Source organism: Bombyx mandarina, chromosome 09, assembly GCF_030267445.1.
Source record: "Bombyx mandarina strain Sakado chromosome 09, ASM3026744v2".
Lineage (NCBI taxonomy): Eukaryota > Metazoa > Arthropoda > Insecta > Lepidoptera > Bombycidae > Bombyx > Bombyx mandarina.
Genome location: NC_143216.1, coordinates 6,931,576 through 6,951,771, shown reverse-complemented (window position 1 = coordinate 6,951,771; position 20,196 = coordinate 6,931,576). Strand labels below are relative to the sequence as shown.

The window sequence follows — 20,196 nt, the reverse complement described above, 5'->3', positions numbered from 1 at the left end:
ACCGATAAAACACATCAACACCAGATCACTTTGTCTTACATTAGATAACATATTTTGTACATTTGGCTTACCAAAAATGATTATATCCGATACTGGACCTCAATTTACATCTTATGAATTTAAAGAATATTGCACAAAACAATCTATTTTACATGTCACATCATCTCCATATCATCCTCGGACAAATGGGCTGGCAGAACGTTTAGTCAGAACATTCAAAAATAGAATGGCATCGGTAGACAACACAAATCTCGAGCGCCGACTATTAGAATTTTTGTTTACATACAGAAACACTCCGCACTCGTCCACTGGTAAATCTCCAGCTGAGATGATGTTTGGACGACAATTGAATTGCATACTTTCCAACATTCGGCCAGACAAAAGAAGATTAATGCAGTATTTACAAGTAAAAGAAAACATTCGTACCACATCACCGAGTTACCGACCAAGTGACCAAGTATGTATTAAAACACGCAATGATAAAATATGGGAACCAGCGGTAATTACATCCCGAAAACATAAATATTCATATATTGTTTCAACACCAGGAGGACTAGAAAAACGAAGACACGCTGATCACATCAGGCCACGCGAGTCCTCCACCTCAGAAACCCCGAGGAATGAAAGGGCGCATTCTTCTATGCTGCCGGCGACTGCTTCTCCAGACATTGGAATGGAAACAACAATTAACGAAAGGCTAACTAAAAACAAGAATTCAGCAGCAGTACTATTACCTACACCGCAGTCACCTGCAAATGTACAAATTTCTCCAAATTCACCTTCACAGCATTCGAAGTTATACTGCTCACCTGCTCCGGTCTCCACTCCTGTGCCATTTGCTCCGCGTCGAAGTAATCGACGTATACAGGCACCCCGCCGTCTGATCAACGAGATGTAGATGGGGAGGAATGTTGTAACCTTCTTTTCCATATTCCATTATTTGAAATATACTTCGAACACATTGTCATTTTTACCATCTATCATTATTATATTTTATGCTATGTCTTGAAAACATTGTTTTATTATAATATATATAAGGTACATTCACCAAAAGATTTTATTTTCCAATTTTTGTCTGTCAGTCTGTTCGTTCCGGCTAATCTCTGGAACGGCTGGACCGATTTTGAGGGGACTTTCACTGATAGGTAGCTGATGATTTAAGGAGTAACTTAGGCTACTTTTTTTAGGCTAGCTTCGCCCCGCGGCGTCACCCGCAGACCGTAGTTATTGTCGTACTGCGCGCAACATGGCGGGACTCGCCTATCAATAATAAAATTTAATGTTTCCGAAGCGAAGCGAGGGCGGGTCGCTAGTTGTATATATATGTATTTAAACCTTTTATGAGTATTCATGAAGACTAATAGATAAATTAAAAGCGTGGATATTGTACAACATAAAGTTGCGCAAGCCCATTGGTTTTCTTTTAAAAAACTAGTGCGCATGAGTTTTCGAAAAATACCAGTTGACAACGCAAGTTAAAATCGATAGGGATGTAGCGACTATAGCCTTGTCCGTTTTGAAAAATGTAATAGATTAACATAGACATAACATAACTCTAGAAAATAACCTAAAAATCAAAAGTAAAATTTGGATGTGCAATAATATAATGAACTGTGGTTACTAAAAATTGTTGGGAAATAAATATTGATTAACAGAATCAAAATACATATTCGAATTCACATTAAAATACTTTGATTTCTATTTATATTTTCAATAATAAAATATCTAGATGATTTGTCCGGATTTTTTAGAATTTCAGGTTGGATAAAATTATAAAATTGTAAATCGTACTTCAAAATTTCTTGATAATACAAAGATGTCCATTACTTTGCAGGACATCCTGAAGAAGATGAGGATACTTGATGATAAAATAGTATATGCCTTAAATACGTCAATTCCGACAGAGTCATTTAAAGCTAAAATTGATGCTACTGCAGCTTGTCATGATCTTTACTCTCAGATACGAACAGGGCATTCTGAAAGGGAAAATGTAATAAAAAATTGTATACTGGCAACTGCAGAATCAGTAAAAAAGCTAAAAGCAGTCAAAGAAGAAAAACCTAATGATTTAGAAGTTTTGAGAAACTTGAAAGCGGAGCAAAAAAAGGTGACTTAACATTTTTTTATTAATTTAATTAGTTACCATTATAGAGAGAAGAAAAGAAGTGACTTCAGGTTTAGCCGACTTGCTAATTTTGATAAGATCATAAATTAATCAGTGTTGTTTCAGAAATATATTGAAAATGAATAATATGTGTTATTAGCCCTGGTCATTTGAAAAACAAACAGATTATTATTATTTAATTAATTTAACTTGAACCAATAGTTATACTTAATCAGTAATATGGTGCTTCAAAAAAAACTGCTACATACTCTTCTTGGAATCAAATATTATTTTTTTGTGAATTATTATCTTATATTTTTAAATATTAATAACAAGAATGATAATGTTAGATATAAAAAGGAATAATTAAATGATAATTGTAGTAGTTTAATAAAATTTTAGTTTTTAAAAGTTAATCATTAAACTTAAGCTTTTGTGTTAAGAGCAGACTGCATAAGTTGTATGTAAAGGTTATATGGTTATGGATTAGCAATGTTTATTTCAATTCAACAGTAGTATTTTTTCAGTTGAGACTTCTTCAAACTGAACTTAGTGTAGAAGAAGTTATTCAAGAAAAGACAACAAAACTCTTTACAGAAAAATGTAGAAGCTACTATAAGCCCTGATATTTATGAAGACTGAAACTTGTTTTACCTTTTCCTGAATTATTATTGTATACATTGAATCAATAGTTCTTAGATGTAAATGTTTGTTTTATTGATCAAGATAATTCCAAATCATACTTTATTAGAACATTGCATACATATATAATACATTTAACATTAAAAAACCAAAAATGATACTATAGTAAGATTTATTTCCAATTATATTTTCATAATTTTACTAAACCTTATTTTAAAAATTAGATTGAAAAGCAAATTAAATAATTTTTATCTAAAGAATTTTAGTATTAAATTCTTTATTAATTTACTTTGCACTACTTTTTTCTTTATGTTCTTCTTGATATTTTTTATGCCAGTCAAGATTCATCTGATGAACAGATTCCCCTCTCTTAGCAGCAGCTTTCCCAGACAATATTGCTCCAAAACTTGCCAAAGCAGTAAGAAGCATAAGCACATTTGAAATTTTGATTCTAGCTTCACTCTTAGATCTTTCAATAATTTCAGCTCTGAAACAATGTTAGTTTATATAATAAAGTTTATATAATAAAAAGTATAATATATCTTTGTAATGTAATCAATATTTATTGAAGTAAGTATCAAATGGTGTGATCTTACAGCAAGCATTCCATAATATGATGTCAATGAATTAAAGTGAGCATTCATTTTGCCATTTTTCTTCAAGCCATTTTTGAAACAACATAAAGGCTTCATTACTTCATGTCCTATGAAAAAATGAGACCACGTCCACTGCCGCATTTCTTCGAATGAAATCATTTTAATTTACAAAAAACAATGAATGATTAAGAAATTATTAGAATGCAAACTATAAACTACATAAAATTAATACAAAATTTTTGTTTCTCTAAAAATATAAAAAAATACGAGTTAGTGTTCTCACCGAAGAAACTTTGTACTTCGTGCCCGCCTGCGAATGAACTGCTCGAATATAGATTGCTCACTACGTGTGAATGCTAGCGGTGAAGACGAAATTAGAGAAAATGTAAAAATATTGATACCCACGATACAAATGGAGGGACTTCAGATTTGTTCTTGTATTTTTTTGTCCACACAAGAATCGTTTTCTGAAATTCTGTCGGTCGAAATCTATGAGACATAGATGATGATGATGGACCTGTTGAACTGGGTCCTGTCGGTGAAGATGAACACATCTTCCTAATATGAAACGGGCGACATCGCGCAAAAAACATTTTGTACATTATTAAGAGTTTATATAAGCTTTAACCACAGATTAATTCGAGAATCGTGATATTACGTACGCCTTTTTCCTTGTAATAGGATACCACTTATGTTTTCCTTGTTTTTGTACAGTTTTCAATTCATAGATTTTTTTATTTACGAAATTTTCCTTAAGAGGCTGTGAAGATCTTAGCCATACAGCCAAGTTAGGCTTTGTTCTAGATATCATTTAATAATCTTATTTTATACCTTTATACCGGTCACTCATATTCGCACGAATACGCAAACCCGCAAGTGTAGGACGACATTTGCAAATGATTATGCAAAGTTTTCGCTGCATTCGTGGTTTTCCAAGCTGTATCGGTTTTTTAACAGACATCAAAGCGCGCGAACCGCGATCCTTCGCGTAGTCTCCCACACATTCGTGTGACCAGTTGCGCCCAGGATTGCGAAGGCAACGGACGTTTCGCTATTTTCATAGATCGTGAAGTCTACAGTGTAGCGTATCTTCATCAAAAGAAATCCCATAAAAACAGCACGGCTGTTAATTATGTCTGGGAAAGAATTCAAAACTCTTTTTCTCTTCAATGTTCTATTGACGAATTAAAAAGGAGGAGAAATTCGTGAGACATTCGTAAACAAGTGTAGGAGGAAGTGCAAACGGGTTGGGCAAATTGAGTACCAAACCCATTTGCACAGCCGCTAAGTTTGCGAATGAATGTTTGACGGCCCTTCACATGCGCGGAAATATTCGTACATTGTACGAATGTTTGCGCGCATGTGAGTGGCTGGCATTAGAAGGCAGATGAGCATACAGACCATATGGCGGCGAGTCTTAGGAAAACTGCCAAATCACTACCTACCTTTGGTAAAACGTATAATGATATGAAACCATCATAAAATGATCGAAGCACTTCTCACGTAATACGCAAAGCACTCCCTATGGTGTATACGGAGGAATCACCATAGAACATATGACGCAAAACCGGGTCTTAAGTATTACTGGAGAACATAGACACCATAACGTGAATGTCTTCTTCCAGCTTGAGACATGAGGTCGAAGTGTCAATTGAATTTTATTAAGTGATTGTCTCACCCCACAAATTGGAACGATGGTTGCTTTGCGGTAGAAATGAGCAGGATGAGGGTATTTACCCGAGTGTTGGAAGGTCGTGATGCTGTCCACGTATAGTTGTCTATGATGCAGTATATTTGAATTTGTAATATGTTTCTTATACTTTTGATATGCGGTGTCATTCTGAATTATATTTTCTCTTATACAAGTCAACACAATGTTTTCAAGTATTTCATTTACGTTTTAATTTATTGCTATAGTCGCTAGTCCACCCTATCACCGAGCAGGCATATAGACGTAATATCGTCAGTAAAATTAAATATGCAAATTATAAGTTATGTGCTTTTGTATAGTTTTATTACCCGTTGAAATCCTTTCAGCGTGGAAGTATTTTGTGAACCGGTGTTAAGCGTAAGTCTTTGTTCAGTATCAATAACATAGACAGTATCTGTAATAATATTGTTACCCAAACTACAACCACAATATTCGCCAAAGACACATATTTTAAGCCAAAATTAAAATGAAGTAAACTAGCTTCTCAAATGATAGGAATTTACTGAGACTTTAATGGAATTTGCGAAAGAATTTGTGAAGTCATTTCCATCGATTTTGCTTCAGATTTCTCCACCCATATTAGATTTCTCGATAACATCTTTATTTTATGGAGTAGTTTCAGAGACGCTGGAAGTATAGGCGTGAAATAGCTAAAATTTGACAATGAAGTAGTTGTTGACTTTGCCACTTGTAGGGTCAGATAGAACAGTTTATCTTCAATTAATTTTACTACTACACAGTACTACTCTTCAGCATTCTAAGTAAAAATGCTGAAGAGTAGTACGAATATTTTCAGTGTTAGATAGCTTTATGGTATGATATAGTATATACATATACGTATTATATATTTCGGCGCAACACTGCTATTTAGTTAATGGGTTAAAGTCAACTATCTCAACATTGTTGGCTAAGTCCAGCGCATGTAAACAATTGTTTAAGACAGTACTCAATAAAATTCATGAACAAACTACCCTCATTTTTCTACTTACGACTGGTTATTGTCGTTCGTGACATTCTGGCTTGAGAAGCCGAACGGGGTGTACCTCTCTGTTGTTATTGATACATATTTGAAATTCAATAAAAGGGATTGCTTAATTAAAGTTCATGAACAAACTACCCTCATTTTTCTACTTACGACTGGTTATTGTCGCTCGTGACATTCTGTCTTGAGAAGCCGAACGGGGTGGGCCTCTGTGTTGTTATTGATGCATACTTGAAATTCAATAAAAGGGATTGTTTGGAAAAAGTTCGTTTTAATTACTGTCACTATTATCGGTAGATTAGTGTCACTATCATGTTAGTTTTAATTACTGTCACTATATTGGGAAGGCAATGATAATAATGAAGACAACAAAGATAACGATGATGTCATCATTTGTATACAACATGGCGCCAGTCACACTTTCATAAAAATATAATACAGTACATATTATAAATACATTATATTATCCTGGCGCAGCCTTTGCTATCCTGGTGAAACTGGAAAGGCCTCCGTGTTCCCCAGTATTCCTTCCTTTAAAAAAAACATACAACAATCACTGTGCGTTGATTGTAGTCACTTTTCTTATGCATACTCAAAAGAAGCTGGTTCTGTTCATTGATTAAATAGAGATTCTATGTATGTTGTTAATTAATTGTATCTTTTTTCTGTTATCACCATACAGCAGCACAATCAATTTGTGAATAGTGATTCCTAAAAATAAATACAGTGAAAATTATGGGTAACAATGTTCAGTCCAATTACTACAGTAGACAAATTTCATCAGGCCTAAGAAGATGGAAACGAATCTCCCTTTGAAAAAATATCATGTTTCGTATTCCTCATTTACAAATTTAGGAGGATTTTTAATCATATTTGGTAATTTGATGGGTTTTAGACTTTTGCTTGGCGATATCCCTAGAAATCGAACTATTATATACTATAAAGCAGCCAGCTGCGGCACCTTTGCAACTGTTACACCCACTGTGCTCGGGTAGTAGGTGCCCTTTGAAAAAACACCGCGAACGATTCTCTTTTAAAAAAATTTGCAATGTTCTTTCATAATAAATCGTATTAATACGGAAATAAGCACTACAATGTACTTAGGAATATTTCTTCCTGTAATGTATTGACGAAACTTAACGCTGCTATGGTAGCTTGGGGTTGTCACTTTTTGTGATGATAGTACTGAAAGTTATTTATCTCTATGGTGCATAAATAGTATTTGTATGGACGGTAGAGGTAAGAAGAAGTATGGGGGAGAAGTTGAAAAACTGTCCAACAACACCGTAACGATGAAAATGAAGATCTGACGTTATTAATATCGGAATGCTACAAAATTTCTATATAGAGTGACTGACTACTACTAGCTGAAACATTTTTTAGCCATAGGTTTATTGTTGTGAAAGAAAAGGAAATTATACTAGACTGTTTTGCTTTTGGCTTTGGTATGCACAAAATAATTCATTTAATAATTTATATCCTTTGTATCCTTACTTTATATCCGTACTAATAATTTATATCAAACTTTGGATTAAACATATAAAACAGCTTAGACACATTTTATTTTTTTATTTTATATGTTATTTATACAGTGTGTTTTACTAACTTAGACGGTAAAGTCTTGTAGCCCTTGGGATAAGTAATGGTAAGTAAATTTAAAAAAAAGTTTGAAGTTTGAATGTCACAATCTAATCGATGGTGGTCTCAAATATATTAAGTGTATAATCTATGGATGGTGGTTTGACTAACAAAAACCTTAAATATTTTTTCTTTAGTTTACGTTGTTCTGTTTTCAAATACAGTAAGTATATAGGTACCTAGTGTGTTATTTTACCAACAGGCTAAATTTCGGATGTACTTAAATAACTCTAAGAATGAGTTGCATTGTACTAAAGCAGTACCTAAAAATTTTCTTTTTTTTTAACCAGAAATTATTCTTTGCTAATAAAACTTAATCCGAGCTCTATATGATAGTCATACGAACCTTTTTAAGCATGTGATATCTATGCATTTACTAATACTACTTCTGGTTTAGTTTTTTTTTTCGAGACTAGAGAAGGACAGCTGTTGAAAGTAAACCATCCTTTATATTTGTTTTCATCTTTTCCATTAATTTTACTTTAGTTTGTGATGATTATATTTTAGTGGCGTCGTATTTGTATCTAAATGAAAATAATATAATCATGTTAAAACTACATTTCAGATGTCTGGAGGTCACAAACATCGCTACAAGAATGTTGGACTGAGTGCTGACGAACTTCGTCGGCGCCGAGAAGAAGAAGGAGTTCAACTTAGAAAACAAAAAAGGGAACAGCAGTTATTTAAAAGAAGAAATGTTAATCTACCTGGAACCAATGCTGCTGGAGCTGCTTCACAGGTTTCACAGCTTAATAAATAGCACCTTGAATTGAATATGCAATTTCGAAAAGGGCACATGTCGCATATTTTGTCAAATACGTTTTTTCATATACATATAGTTTTGAGGCTTACCTACACCCATTTTATAATAATTCCAGTAATTTTCAATTGCTAATTAACACTAAAATATATCTCAAAAGTTAATATTTTAAATTTTACACTGCTTTAGAAAATAATCAGTTTTTTTCATTTCCTGAACATTTTACATTTTCAGAGATGTGCCCTTTTCGAAATTGCATATTCAATTGTTTTTAGATTATTGATGAGTCTAAGCAAATCACTTTACTGGCACCTCAATGATATAGTAGAATTATCACTAAAAGTGTTAAGTGCTAAGCATATTGTATAAATGGATTGGTATAGTTTATAAATTCAGCTGCAGTACTACTTAAATGTGGCCTGGATTCATTATTAATATAACAATAATTAAAGATATGAAAATAAATATACTTGTTTTGATTAACTTGAATTTGAGTATAATGTAAAACTTTATTATATTTATGGAGTAAAAGTAAGTCTGTTATTCTACAATCTGTAAGCTAACTGTAAAATTATTCTTTATTCTGTTGCTGTGTGAAAGGATAGATCAATTAAAACTTTTTTATACTTTGTAATATAATAATAACTGGGAACAATGTACATAATATGGTTACCTGATCCCAAACTGAAGCCGTTTTACTTACTGTGCAGCAGTGTTAGTGGAGCTTATCTTGGTACTTTCTTCGTTACTAGGATGTCCTGTACTACTGATATACATTTAAACATAAATGTACATAAATTGTAAATAAACACTCAGACAAAGAGCAACCAAACTTGTTCATCACATGAATGTTTCCCGATGTGTGAATCAAACCCATGACCCTTGGTGCAACAGGCAGCAGTATTACTGCACTACACTACTCTACTGCACTACTGAGTTAGTCTTGTTGTAACTTCAGTTTGTGGAATGCTCAAAAATTTACCATAATAAATGATACCTCAAAATTTATATTCTTTTAATATATTACATGTTCTTTTTGTTATCTTAATAAAATAAAATAGACTGTTATTGTATTTTCAATTTTCAGTAGTAAAGAGAATTAAGTAATTAAGAGGAATTTCATTTAGATATTTACTTATTCTTAGTACAACAAACATTGTTTATGATTAGATTCTCCATTAAAATTGTCCAATTAATCATGTTACCAAATAATTGTATTTTTTTTTTTTCGACAGGAGGACATCAATATTTCACCATCAGATTGCATCACTCCAGATATGGTTTTAGCTGTCTACTTAGATAATCCTGAAGAACAAGTCATAGCAACACAAAAGTTCAGAAAGCTTCTAAGTAAGGAACCTAATCCTCCAATTGATGCAGTTATACAATCTGGAATTGTACCAAAATTTATTGAATTCCTGACAAACCATAAGAATCCAACCTTACAGGTAATATACACTACATTTACCAATGTATTGGCAAACTGTTGAAATTTCGATTGTATTATTGTTTACATAATTAAGTGCTTAATTAGATAAAGTATGGCTTTTTTTTCCCTACCTATTTACTGGTAGCCTAAGGGGCTATTCAAGATACAAGCAGACAGGATAAAGTATGCAAATCATACTAAAATATTTTGTACAAGTAAGAATATTTTTCTACAAGTACTTTAAACAGAAAGAATGCTTGAATTATTTTGTTCTCTTTGATGGACAGGCCAGGCCTACTTGCAGGTTTCAGTTTTGACAGGGCTTAGCTGTGCCTCTGGCATTGCTGATGTGCATGAGGGAATAATAAAAAGTGGGCCATTAATAAAAGAGTGGGCCAAATACTTGTTTGTTTATGAAGGCAATAAAAAGCTACATTGTTACATATATACTATATTCCTATTACTATCACCCACTTTGAGATTGTGAATGTTGAAATGAATGAAGATGCTCCTATATAAATTCCTCCCATCCAGCTATGCATTTCATGATAGAGGATCTATATTGCTGAACAGCTCACAATGCAAAGCCCATGTCTGAATATTCTCACTTGAAATTCAGTTGTGTTACCAACATTTTTCAAAATGAGCATTGTAATGATTAACTAATTACATTGTATTTATGTTATGTCAAATAGTTTGAGGCGGCATGGGCGCTGACAAACATCGCCTCGGGTTCGTCAGGACAAACTCGTATCGTAGTGGATTATGGCGCAGTAAATGTGCTGGTAGGACTATTGAGTGGTTCTACGGAGAACGTGTGCGAGCAGGCAGTGTGGGCCCTTGGAAACATCGCTGGAGACTCGCCCTACTGCCGAGATATCGTCCTCGCGGCTGGCGTTCTCCCTCCCTTGCTTGAGTGAGAACTAAATGCTTCTTAAAACACTATCATACAACAACACTATACAACAATATAGGATCTATAGAAGAATGCATTATTATCTCCATACTGCCATTCAATTCTATGTTTGCACAGCATTTACTTAATTATAATAGTATATTTTTTCTTTTCTTTATCAACAATATCATTGATTTATGTATTTAAGTAAATGAAATTTTTTTTGTGTATATCCACTTCATGCGTAGCAGTCATTGCCTATCATGAACATAGGCAATGCGAGAGATAAAGCCATGTCACTCCCTTTTTTATTGCATAGATTAGTGAACTTACTTGGTGGTTCGCAGAGTCCATAAACAACATAATGCAAATGTCGTCACCATCTTGGGAGGTGAGATCGAAATCTTTATTGTATTGTACAACAGCTGTCCTTCCGTTTCCAATAGGAAGGCATTTTGGTCTCGGGGCTGATATTAGCAAAATGATGGTACCTACCTACACCCAGTGTAGGTCTAACTTACACAGGGCTGTTTTACCCATCTAATATAAATAGTCGTCGCGCCGAGAGCCATTTCTATGCCATGTAAAAGAGGGTCTTTAGCATCCTCGCATGTCCATGAGTGAAGGTGATCACTAACCATTAAGACGTCCGTATTCTTGTGAGTCTACACTGCCAATAAAAGAAAGGCAGTTGTATTTAATTCACACATATTTATGATTGTAGAACCCTTCATATTATATTCTTGTATATGTAGCAGTTATTGCTTTTTTTGAAGTAAGGTTTAAGGAAACAAGCGAGCCTGACAATAGGTATGCTAATAGATGTACCTAATTTATAAGTTTACATTAAATTTATTGAAAAACAAGTTTAAACGATAATTGTGATTACAGTGGCTAAATTTGTAAAATGCTTCACTATAATGTTTTTATTCATTGTCATTGTTTTGCTTTACAGCATTTTAAATAAGTACACGAAATTGTCAATGACGAAAAATGCTGTTTGGACGTTGTCGAATTTGTGCAGAGGCAAAAATCCTCCCACAAATTTCGAAACAGTTGCACCAGGCAAGTATTAGAAATACATTTTTATATCAATCATATATGTAAATCAAATATTGTGTACTGGTTCATTTGTTTGTTGTTGTATAAATGAATTGCTGTTCGTTAGTCTCGCTAAAACTCGAGAACGGCTGGACCGATTTGGCTAATTTTGATCTTGAATTACTTGTGGAAGTCCAGAGGAGGCTTAAAAGTAGATTAATATGAAAATGCTCGGAATTAAATAAAAATAACAATTTTATTTTTCCTTTGATGTCCCTCCCCGTCGGACGCATTCCTTTTCTTTGTTTTAAGTTTATTTTATACAAAAGTTTAGGTCTTTTATTTATCGATTGAGGCACTACGAAGTCTGCCGGGTCAGCTAGTGTTAACTAAATAGTTAATCATTTATGTTTTAGCTATTCCAGTATTAGCGCGTCTTCTACATCATACAGATGCAGATGTTCTGAGCGACGCATGTTGGGCACTCTCATATTTATCAGATGGTCCGAACGAGAAAATTCAAGCTGTGATCGATGCAGGTGTGTGCAGAAGACTTGTTGAGCTACTGATGTAAGTAGAAGTGTTTTTTTCCATACATGTTGGTATAGAATTGTTTGGAATTTACTCATTACACAGTATAGATCAAACAAACTGGTATGGATTTGTTGCGAAATGGTTTTAGATATTATTTAAGCCAACTAAGGGCTCGATGCGTGACGATTCTTCCCGCTTCCCTGCTCAATATCGAGAATATTTTTATAACTGTGCGCATGCCCTTTAAATTTCGTTGTTATTGTTTTTGAGTGCTTATATTACATTCTTGGCTAATATATTAAATATCAATTTACCTGTAAAACAATTGAACCAAAAAATTGAAAAAAGAAAACAGTTGGAAAAACGTATTGACGATTGCTAGAAGCAATAAATATTTATCAAGTATTTTTTTAATGAAATTGCTTTTAATTATGAAATGAAATAAGTGTGTTAAGAATTTAACATATAACCAATTCCATTATAAGTAAATGTAGCGGTGAACCTAAATAATATGCAATAAATAATTCCGTTAATATTGATCATAATTCTGACCTAACGAAAGTTAGTTTCCACCCGGGGGTGTCACGGCTATGTCATGCGTCCGCCAGCGCCTTCGTTTTACATAGCGCGTTCAACAAGACAATGTAAAAAACAAATATCGCCTCAGCGTATTATAATCAATCATGAATATTATTTGTAGGCACAACAAATCGACGGTTGTCAGTGCGGCTTTGCGCGCGGTCGGGAACATCGTGACCGGCAACGACGCCCAGACTCAGACAGTGCTCAACTGCAACCCGCTGCCCAACCTATACGGCCTCTTGCAGTCCTTCACCGAGACTCTGCGTAAGGAGGCCTGTTGGACTCTCTCCAACATCACTGCCGGAAATGCCGCGCAAATACAGGTACATGCATCTCTTATTTACTTATTTATTACACTTTATGTATTTATATACATTGGCGGGTTTAAAACATTCCCTGCCAGTCAACCAAAGGTGATATAATATAGGTAGCTACAAAGGAAGTAATGGTAGGTGAATTTAATAATTGCACTTATGTACCTTTAAATCTAATACTATATAAAATTCTCGTGTCACGGTGTGCGTGATTGAACTCCTCCGAAACGGCTCGACCGATTTTCGTGAATCTTAGTGTGCATATGGGCCAGGGTGGAGAATCGGACAACTTCTATTTTTCATCCCCCTTAATGTTAAGGGTGGCCCTAACCCCTAAATTTTATTTTTTATTTTTTAGACAAAAATTTTTGTTTTTATTTTTTTATGATACAACATACAAAAATACATGCAACCCTAAATTTTCACCCCTCTACGATCAGCCCTTTTTTTTTTGTTAATTATAAACCTAAATTTTTTTGGCAAGATTTTCATTTTTATTTTTATTTTGTCATGAATTAAAATAAAAAATCTGATGTTACTCTCAATTTTTCATCCCTCATGATCAAACCCTATTTTTTATTTGTTAATTATAAACTTTATTTTTTTTGACCAGTTTTTTATTTTTTTTATTTTGTTATGACTTAAAATAAAATATAACATATTACTCTCAATTTTCACTCTTATACGATCAACTCCTATTTTTCCATCCCGATCTTACTTTTTTATTCTATGCACAGATCCGCAATAAGGTTGCAAGATGGCAATCAAATATTATAATTGTAGTACGATAAATTCTTATTCAGAGTTTATAATTTCAAGTTCCTTTAATTATGATTTTTTTTAAAATTCAATTTGATCTCCCGCCCTCGCCGGTCGACTACTGATCAACTATCAATCGATCAGTTATCCCCGCCAGGTGTCACCACTCATCCAGCAAACATCACGTAGTAGGGATGAGGACGAAGCCGGTCTCCTGTCTTACTCACTATACATACGGCTACTATCTATTTTCCATACCCCTAAGTGATAAGGGTTTTCCACCCCAATCATTTATTTCTTATTTTTATTTTTTGGATAATTTTTTTTTGGTTTTAATGTGGTATTATGTGGTTGAATGAGGTTTTTTTTTCTACACTAGAATTTCCCTAGAAATCTTATTTACGGCAACACAACGTTTGCCGGGTCAGCTAGTTAACTATAAATATTTACTTTTATGTAATACTTAAGAATGTATAGCTATTTTTTACAATATTAAAATTTATATACGTAACAATAATATTATTGCCCTACGCTTTTTTATATTTCGAACACGAATGAACAAGCTTACCTGTTAAGTGGGTGTTAAAACCCACAGACGTAACTATGTGAATGACGCTACCCACCTGTAGACATGAGATCTAAGTCTCAATGATCTCAAGTCTAGCGTCAACCCTTCAAGTCGGAAAGCGTGACTGCTTCGCGGTACAAATAGGTAGTATTGCTACCAACTCTATTGCATACAGCTATCTATGGTCATTTAAAAAAAAAACATTTTGTAGCAATACCAATACCATAGAGGTATACAGATGACTTTATTGCAGACGTAAGTTTAACGTAGACAATCTTATTTTATTTTTCTAATTTCCTTTTTTTTGTTCCACGTATACGGCGTACGATCTTTCTTTCGTATATTTTATCCTGCTCGTCGCAAGTTTCATTGAAAAAGTTTCACTGTCGAATTTCGGATATACATCAAACTTCCACGTTAGTGAATATCTTTTTATTTGCAGGCGGTTATAGATGCTAATATCTTCCCATTTTTACTAGACATATTGAGACATGCTGAATTTAAAACTAGGAAAGAAGCAGCGTGGGCTATAACAAATGCGACGAGTGGTGGTACGAACACTCAGATAAGGTAGGTGAAAATATAATATGTAGTTTTGGTGGTTTTAGTGAAAATACATTAGACATACACACACATATACATTACATTAATGGTATTCAAACATACATACTCTTTAGTTCTGTTTATTTTTGTTTTAGGTATTTAGTAGAACAAGGTTGCATACCGGCTTTATGCGATCTGTTGACGCTCACGGATGCGAAAACCGTGCTGGTAGCACTAAATGGTATAGACAATATTTTAAAAGCTGGTCAACAAACAGACCTACGGGATAATCGTTATGCAGTGCTAGTTGAAGAATGTTTAGGTAAGTACCGTGCACCTGACGATATATAAAATTCATTTTAATTGATATAGTTTGTGGAATGCAACCTTTTACTGAAAATGTTGCTGTTGAATTTTTCTGGTCCTGTGTGGCAGTGTAAAAGTTCAAAATTGAAAAGGCTAAAATATCGTTGTCCCAAAAAAAACATTTCATATTTTTTTTATTATATTGAAATTGGTTTTTTTTTTATATAGGAGCCTAGAAATAATATTTTCTGAACTAAAATTAAACAAAACTAAAACCGTAAAAAATTATTTACATTATAATATGTACATTATAATCACATTAGATTCTTAATTTATCTTGTAATTTAAGCTTTTTGAGCATTTTTATCTGAAGAAAATAGACGGATGGTGCTAGCTGAATGGGATTAATATTGATAACCTCGCCCCTAAAAGTGCATTTACTCTGTCACCTAATAGATAATGGTTACCGTTGCTCATGAACGTCAGCAATGCCACAGCAAAGCCGCTAATAAATAAATAATCTGGATGGACCAGTATCCGGCCTATTTTTTTCATGAATTATTTAACCGTACATTACGAATTGAAGGGTAGGACGTCATTCAATACAATTGAGACATGTGTTTAGGTTTTGATACACACATAATAGGTCTCGTCTGCCCATTTAAAGAAAAAAAAAGTTAATTCAATAACATGTTTAACAAAAAGTTACTGGTTTGTGTAAAGAGCAGTCACTTCCAGACGATCAAGGAAAACAACTTGAAATCTGTTCTGAAATAGCTACGAAACTCTTTGTTGTATTGTTAGCTATACAGACGTCAATCTTTGTGTCCTTACTGGCGGCGGCTTATCCACGTGTTACGTGCACGTGCCGTCACATTAGGTACGACGAGCTAACCGTCCGTTCTAAATAACAGTAAAAAAGTATATAGACGGCTATTTTGTTATATTTTCTGGCTCTATTTTGTAAGTTGTCGTAGCCTAAAGGATAAGACGTCCGGTGCATTCGTATCTTGTGATGGAACGGTGTTCGAATCCCGAAGGCGGGTACTAATTTTTCTAATGAAATACGTACCTAACGATTGTTCACGATTGACTTCCGCGCTGAAGGCCGGTCATAGTTCTCGTCGAACCCGTCGCTTGCGACGAAGGGCTCGGCGATTAAATTAACCCTCAGACACAGCCCACTGAGTTTCTCGCCGGATCGTCTTAGTGGGTCGCGTTTCCGATCCGGTGGTAGATTCTGCGAAGCACGGCTCTTGCTAGGGTTCGTGTTAGCAACGTCGTCAGGTTTGAGCCCCGTGAGCTCCCCCACTAGTTAAGGTTACGCTGATATAGCCTCTCAAGGCTATCAGCTTAGGTAGAAAAAAAAAAAGCGGTGAAGGAATAACATCGTGTAATAAAAATCAAACCCGCAAAATTATAATTTGGGTAATTACTGGTGGTAGAACCTCATGTGAGTCCGCACGGGTAGGTACCACCATCCTGCTTGCTTACTTGCTCTGCAGTGAAGCAGTAATGCGTTTCGGTTTGAAGGGTGGGGCAGGCGTTGTGTTGTGGGGAGCTCCAGTCCACCCATCTATGCAATAAGTAAAATCTATGACAACTTACATATATCAAAGCACGGAATTCATTTACTCTCGAATTTTATTAGATTTTAAATAAATTTAAATGGTGCTTAATATTGTGTATTGTTTAAGGGTTATGTATAATATACATTTATAAAAAAGCAATGTAAATTTGGGAATCCCTATTTTAAAGAGTCGTATAATTTTAAATTGACTTGTTTTTCATTTTAACCCTGGCAGTCAAGTAAATGTTCTTATGCACGCTTGACCGCTGTCTTTAGACTTAAAAAATAAATATTGAATATTTTTGGCATATTTATGAAACATTGAATTTTTACAATTAAATCTTTGAAATATTTCAGGATTGAACAAAATCGAATTTCTACAATCCCACGAAAATCTCGACATTTATCAAAAATCATTTGAAATTATCGAAAATTACTTCGGGTCCGAGGAGGAAGATGGCAGATTGGCGCCAGCTGTGTCTTCCACTACCAATCAATTTCAGTTCAACACCGACCAGTCGGTGCCCATGGGCGGCTTTCAGTTTTAACATACGCTTAACTTCGCTTTTTACGACGTCATTGTTAAGTGAGTTTAATGTTTAATGTTTAATGATGCGAAAGCAGTGTGTGAATATTGTGTCTATTGATCTATGTACGAGATGAAAATATTAATTCATTCAGACAGAGGTCAAAATGCCTTGATTCGTGACAAATTAGTTAAATTAATTATATATTTAGCGAATGAAACCCTGTTGCGCTACTCTGCGACTATTGCTAGATGTACGAAATCATCCTTTATGAAGAATTTCCACGCTACCTCTCTTAACCTAATTTCGGTCACTATGGACAGAAACTTATGAGACGTGCGAGCACATAGATCTCTCCAAGTCTTACAAACAATCTAAACACAAATATGCACAAACTCAAGATAGCATTTTTTTTAAATATCCCAAATTAATACAATACATACAAGGGTATCTTAAAACTGTCCGACTTACTACAAATAAAGCGGAAAGGCGTCGTTCGCTAGGACATATTACATTTTTACCCACACTGGGGATAGAAACACGTATTCTGCGTTCGCATCATCATCGCAGAATCTGATATAACTGCAATAAATTCGATCAGGAAACAATACAATAACCAAGTGATATAATCATTCTTGCATGAGTCTCATGGAGTCTACTGGACGCAAGATAGCTTTCATCATGGCCGTCCACGAGTATCACGAAACGTAGTTGTGAATCTTTAAAAGCCGCTACTTCGGTTCAACAGCAGGAGGCCCTCAATTGAGCCAAGTATCTAAATGGACGATTTAGCGTAATATTGGTATTTAAGTTTTGGCCCAAAAACTCTTTAAGTTGTGCAATCTTTGAACTATGATGGTTTTGTTACGTGATTATGTTACGATGAAGAATTGCAACATTTCCTTCGGAGCGATAATGGCTGCTCCTAATTACCCAAGAACATCAATCGAAATTAAATCTGCTTTTGGATAGTTATGAACGGCTTTACATCAATTTCTGTTGTATGGCCATAACATTTTTTGGAGAGTCGGCACTGCATTAAAGGCTACAGGGCATAGCAATCACGGTAATCTCATTGCCGTATGTCGCCGTAATGACATTTTTACTGGTGACAGGGCATTTACTTATTCGGGTAGGTTCCGGTTTGCAGGGTGGGGCATCGCCTACATAATGCAATGGAGACTTAGAATCCTCGTCTCAAAGTAGATGGCATTTACGGTATGATGTGTATGCGGTCTGTGTGTCCTAGTGTTTTTAACAGCTTTGGATGGTGAGGTAATTCGCTCATCACAAGTAATGAAAAATCCGAGAACGTGAACTGAATAATCGATTGATATTATTTCGGTAGGAGTCACGTTGCCACAAAATTTACTAATCGCATCTATACTACGCGGATTGTTTTCTGGTTAGGTCATTTCACAATCGCTTCGAAACCTCTGATTTCAATATACCAATTTTTTTTTGTTTTATGTCTAATAAACATTAAGACAATAATCTTAGAAAAGGAAGATACACAACGGAAGAAGAAAAAAACAAAGATAAGTTGCTGGACGGACTACTTGTAAATTCGTTATTTTTATTTTCAAAAGTAATTTGGATTCGTATCTTCATATATGTACGTACTAATCAATAATAATGTCGCTTTTTTATTAATTAGATAGATAGCTGGGCAGTTCTGGGTCTCCCTGTATAACTAATAACTATGACAAAAATAATTTAGCAGTACTTACTTTGTTTCAGATTTCTGTCTAAAGAAGTCAGTAGAATCAGTATCTACTTCATGATTACTATAGATGTAGAACGTACAGTCTACTCATTTGTAAAATTAATTGCACTTATGTATAGATTGTTTTAAATTATATTAACAAAGTTGTCTTTTATAATGTTCATTTTGTAGATAACATTGTATGTAGGTCATTTGTATTGTAGTAAAACATTATGTAACTATACCTACGGTATTTTATTATTGGCTTCCGAGTCTGCCTTATTTCTAAAACATGTATATTTTACATGAAACATATGAATATATTTTTTAAATGATCCTATTACGATATTCTTTATTTGTTACCGCTCCTTTGATTTTCATTTTAAAGGACCTGTTTAGTTTTGCTTTAGCATATAAAGGACTTGTTTTTTGTTGTAAATAATAAAATAGCTGTCCTAAAATAAGTTTTACTAGACTTTTACTGTCGCTTTTTGTTAATATCGATGTTTAAATTAATAAACTATCTTTTCATTGGTTAATTTGAGGTGTTGATAATGAGAATAATTAAAAAAATGTTAAGTTTCAACAAAATAAAAGGTCTTATCTATTTTTTAACAATTGTATAAATTAGTATTATGAAAATAAATTGTGATCATTGACAATAGCGGCAATGTTGTAGGAGCTTTAAATTTTTTAACCATCATACCTAAAGTTTGTTGTAGTTACCATGACACACCCAAATCGTTAAAATAAACTTGAGCTCTAAGGAATGTATGATTTTTGTATAATTGGTCCCAAAATTGCATTCTCTCCAGAAACGGGTTTCTTCCTTTTGTTAATTCTGACCCAATACTCAAATAGTTTAATTTTTCACTGCTCTGAACAGGGTCCCAAGTTATTTGAAGTAATGGATCATCGTTTACTGGTGTAGGATTTCTGTTAATATTAATGTATAAAAAAATATGAATACAGTATATATTGTTAAATTAA

The 20,196-nt window shown here is 34.1% G+C and overlaps 4 protein-coding genes across 12 annotated transcripts in view; 2 read left to right on the top strand and 2 right to left on the bottom strand.

Moving 5' to 3' along the window:
- Positions 1-1,496: 1,496 nt before the first annotated feature.
- Positions 1,497-2,810, top strand: Ccdc58 (Coiled-coil domain-containing 58). The gene is made up of 3 exons (XM_028175269.2): positions 1,497-1,759; positions 1,835-2,107; positions 2,632-2,810. Exons 1-3 carry the CDS (start codon positions 1,730-1,732, stop codon positions 2,728-2,730), a joined length of 402 nt encoding a protein of 133 aa, XP_028031070.1. The 5' UTR covers positions 1,497-1,729; the 3' UTR covers positions 2,731-2,810.
- Positions 2,811-2,901: 91 nt separating this feature from the next.
- LOC114243685 (UPF0389 protein CG9231) lies at positions 2,902-4,073 on the bottom strand. Of its 2 annotated transcripts, none has more exons than XM_028175270.2 (2): positions 3,748-4,073; positions 2,902-3,233 (listed from the first exon to the last, which is right to left on the bottom strand). In XM_028175270.2, the coding sequence occupies exons 1-2, from the start codon at positions 3,942-3,944 to the stop codon at positions 3,032-3,034; spliced, it is 399 nt and encodes a 132-aa protein (XP_028031071.1). In that variant the 5' UTR covers positions 3,945-4,073; the 3' UTR covers positions 2,902-3,031. The 2 variants fall into 2 exon arrangements, with proteins under 2 accessions (XP_028031071.1, XP_089585862.1); XM_089729736.1 differs by lacking the exon at positions 3,748-4,073 and adding an exon at positions 3,343-3,592.
- A 3,631-nt stretch (positions 4,074-7,704) lies between these two features.
- Kap-alpha1 (karyopherin alpha1) lies at positions 7,705-19,450 on the top strand. Of its 2 annotated transcripts, XM_089729735.1 has the most exons (12): positions 7,714-7,738; positions 7,776-7,836; positions 8,239-8,412; positions 9,669-9,881; positions 10,558-10,778; positions 11,713-11,822; positions 12,215-12,368; positions 13,033-13,237; positions 14,998-15,125; positions 15,254-15,420; positions 17,332-17,560; positions 19,242-19,450. In XM_089729735.1, exons 3-11 carry the CDS (start codon positions 8,239-8,241, stop codon positions 17,520-17,522), a joined length of 1,563 nt encoding a protein of 520 aa, XP_089585861.1. In that variant the 5' UTR covers positions 7,714-7,738; positions 7,776-7,836; the 3' UTR covers positions 17,523-17,560; positions 19,242-19,450. The 2 variants fall into 2 exon arrangements, with proteins under 2 accessions (XP_028030984.2, XP_089585861.1); XM_028175183.2 differs by having other exon boundaries at positions 7,705-7,836.
- The window catches only part of LOC114243721 (juvenile hormone esterase), an 18,029-nt gene continuing 17,277 nt past the window's right edge, over positions 19,445-20,196 (bottom strand). For all 7 annotated transcript variants that reach the window (XM_028175315.2, XM_089729731.1, XM_089729730.1 and 4 more), the window contains one exon: positions 19,445-20,142. In XM_028175315.2, the coding sequence (XP_028031116.2) occupies positions 19,929-20,142 (214 nt within the window). In that variant the 3' untranslated portion in view covers positions 19,445-19,928. The remainder of the gene's footprint in view (positions 20,143-20,196) is intronic.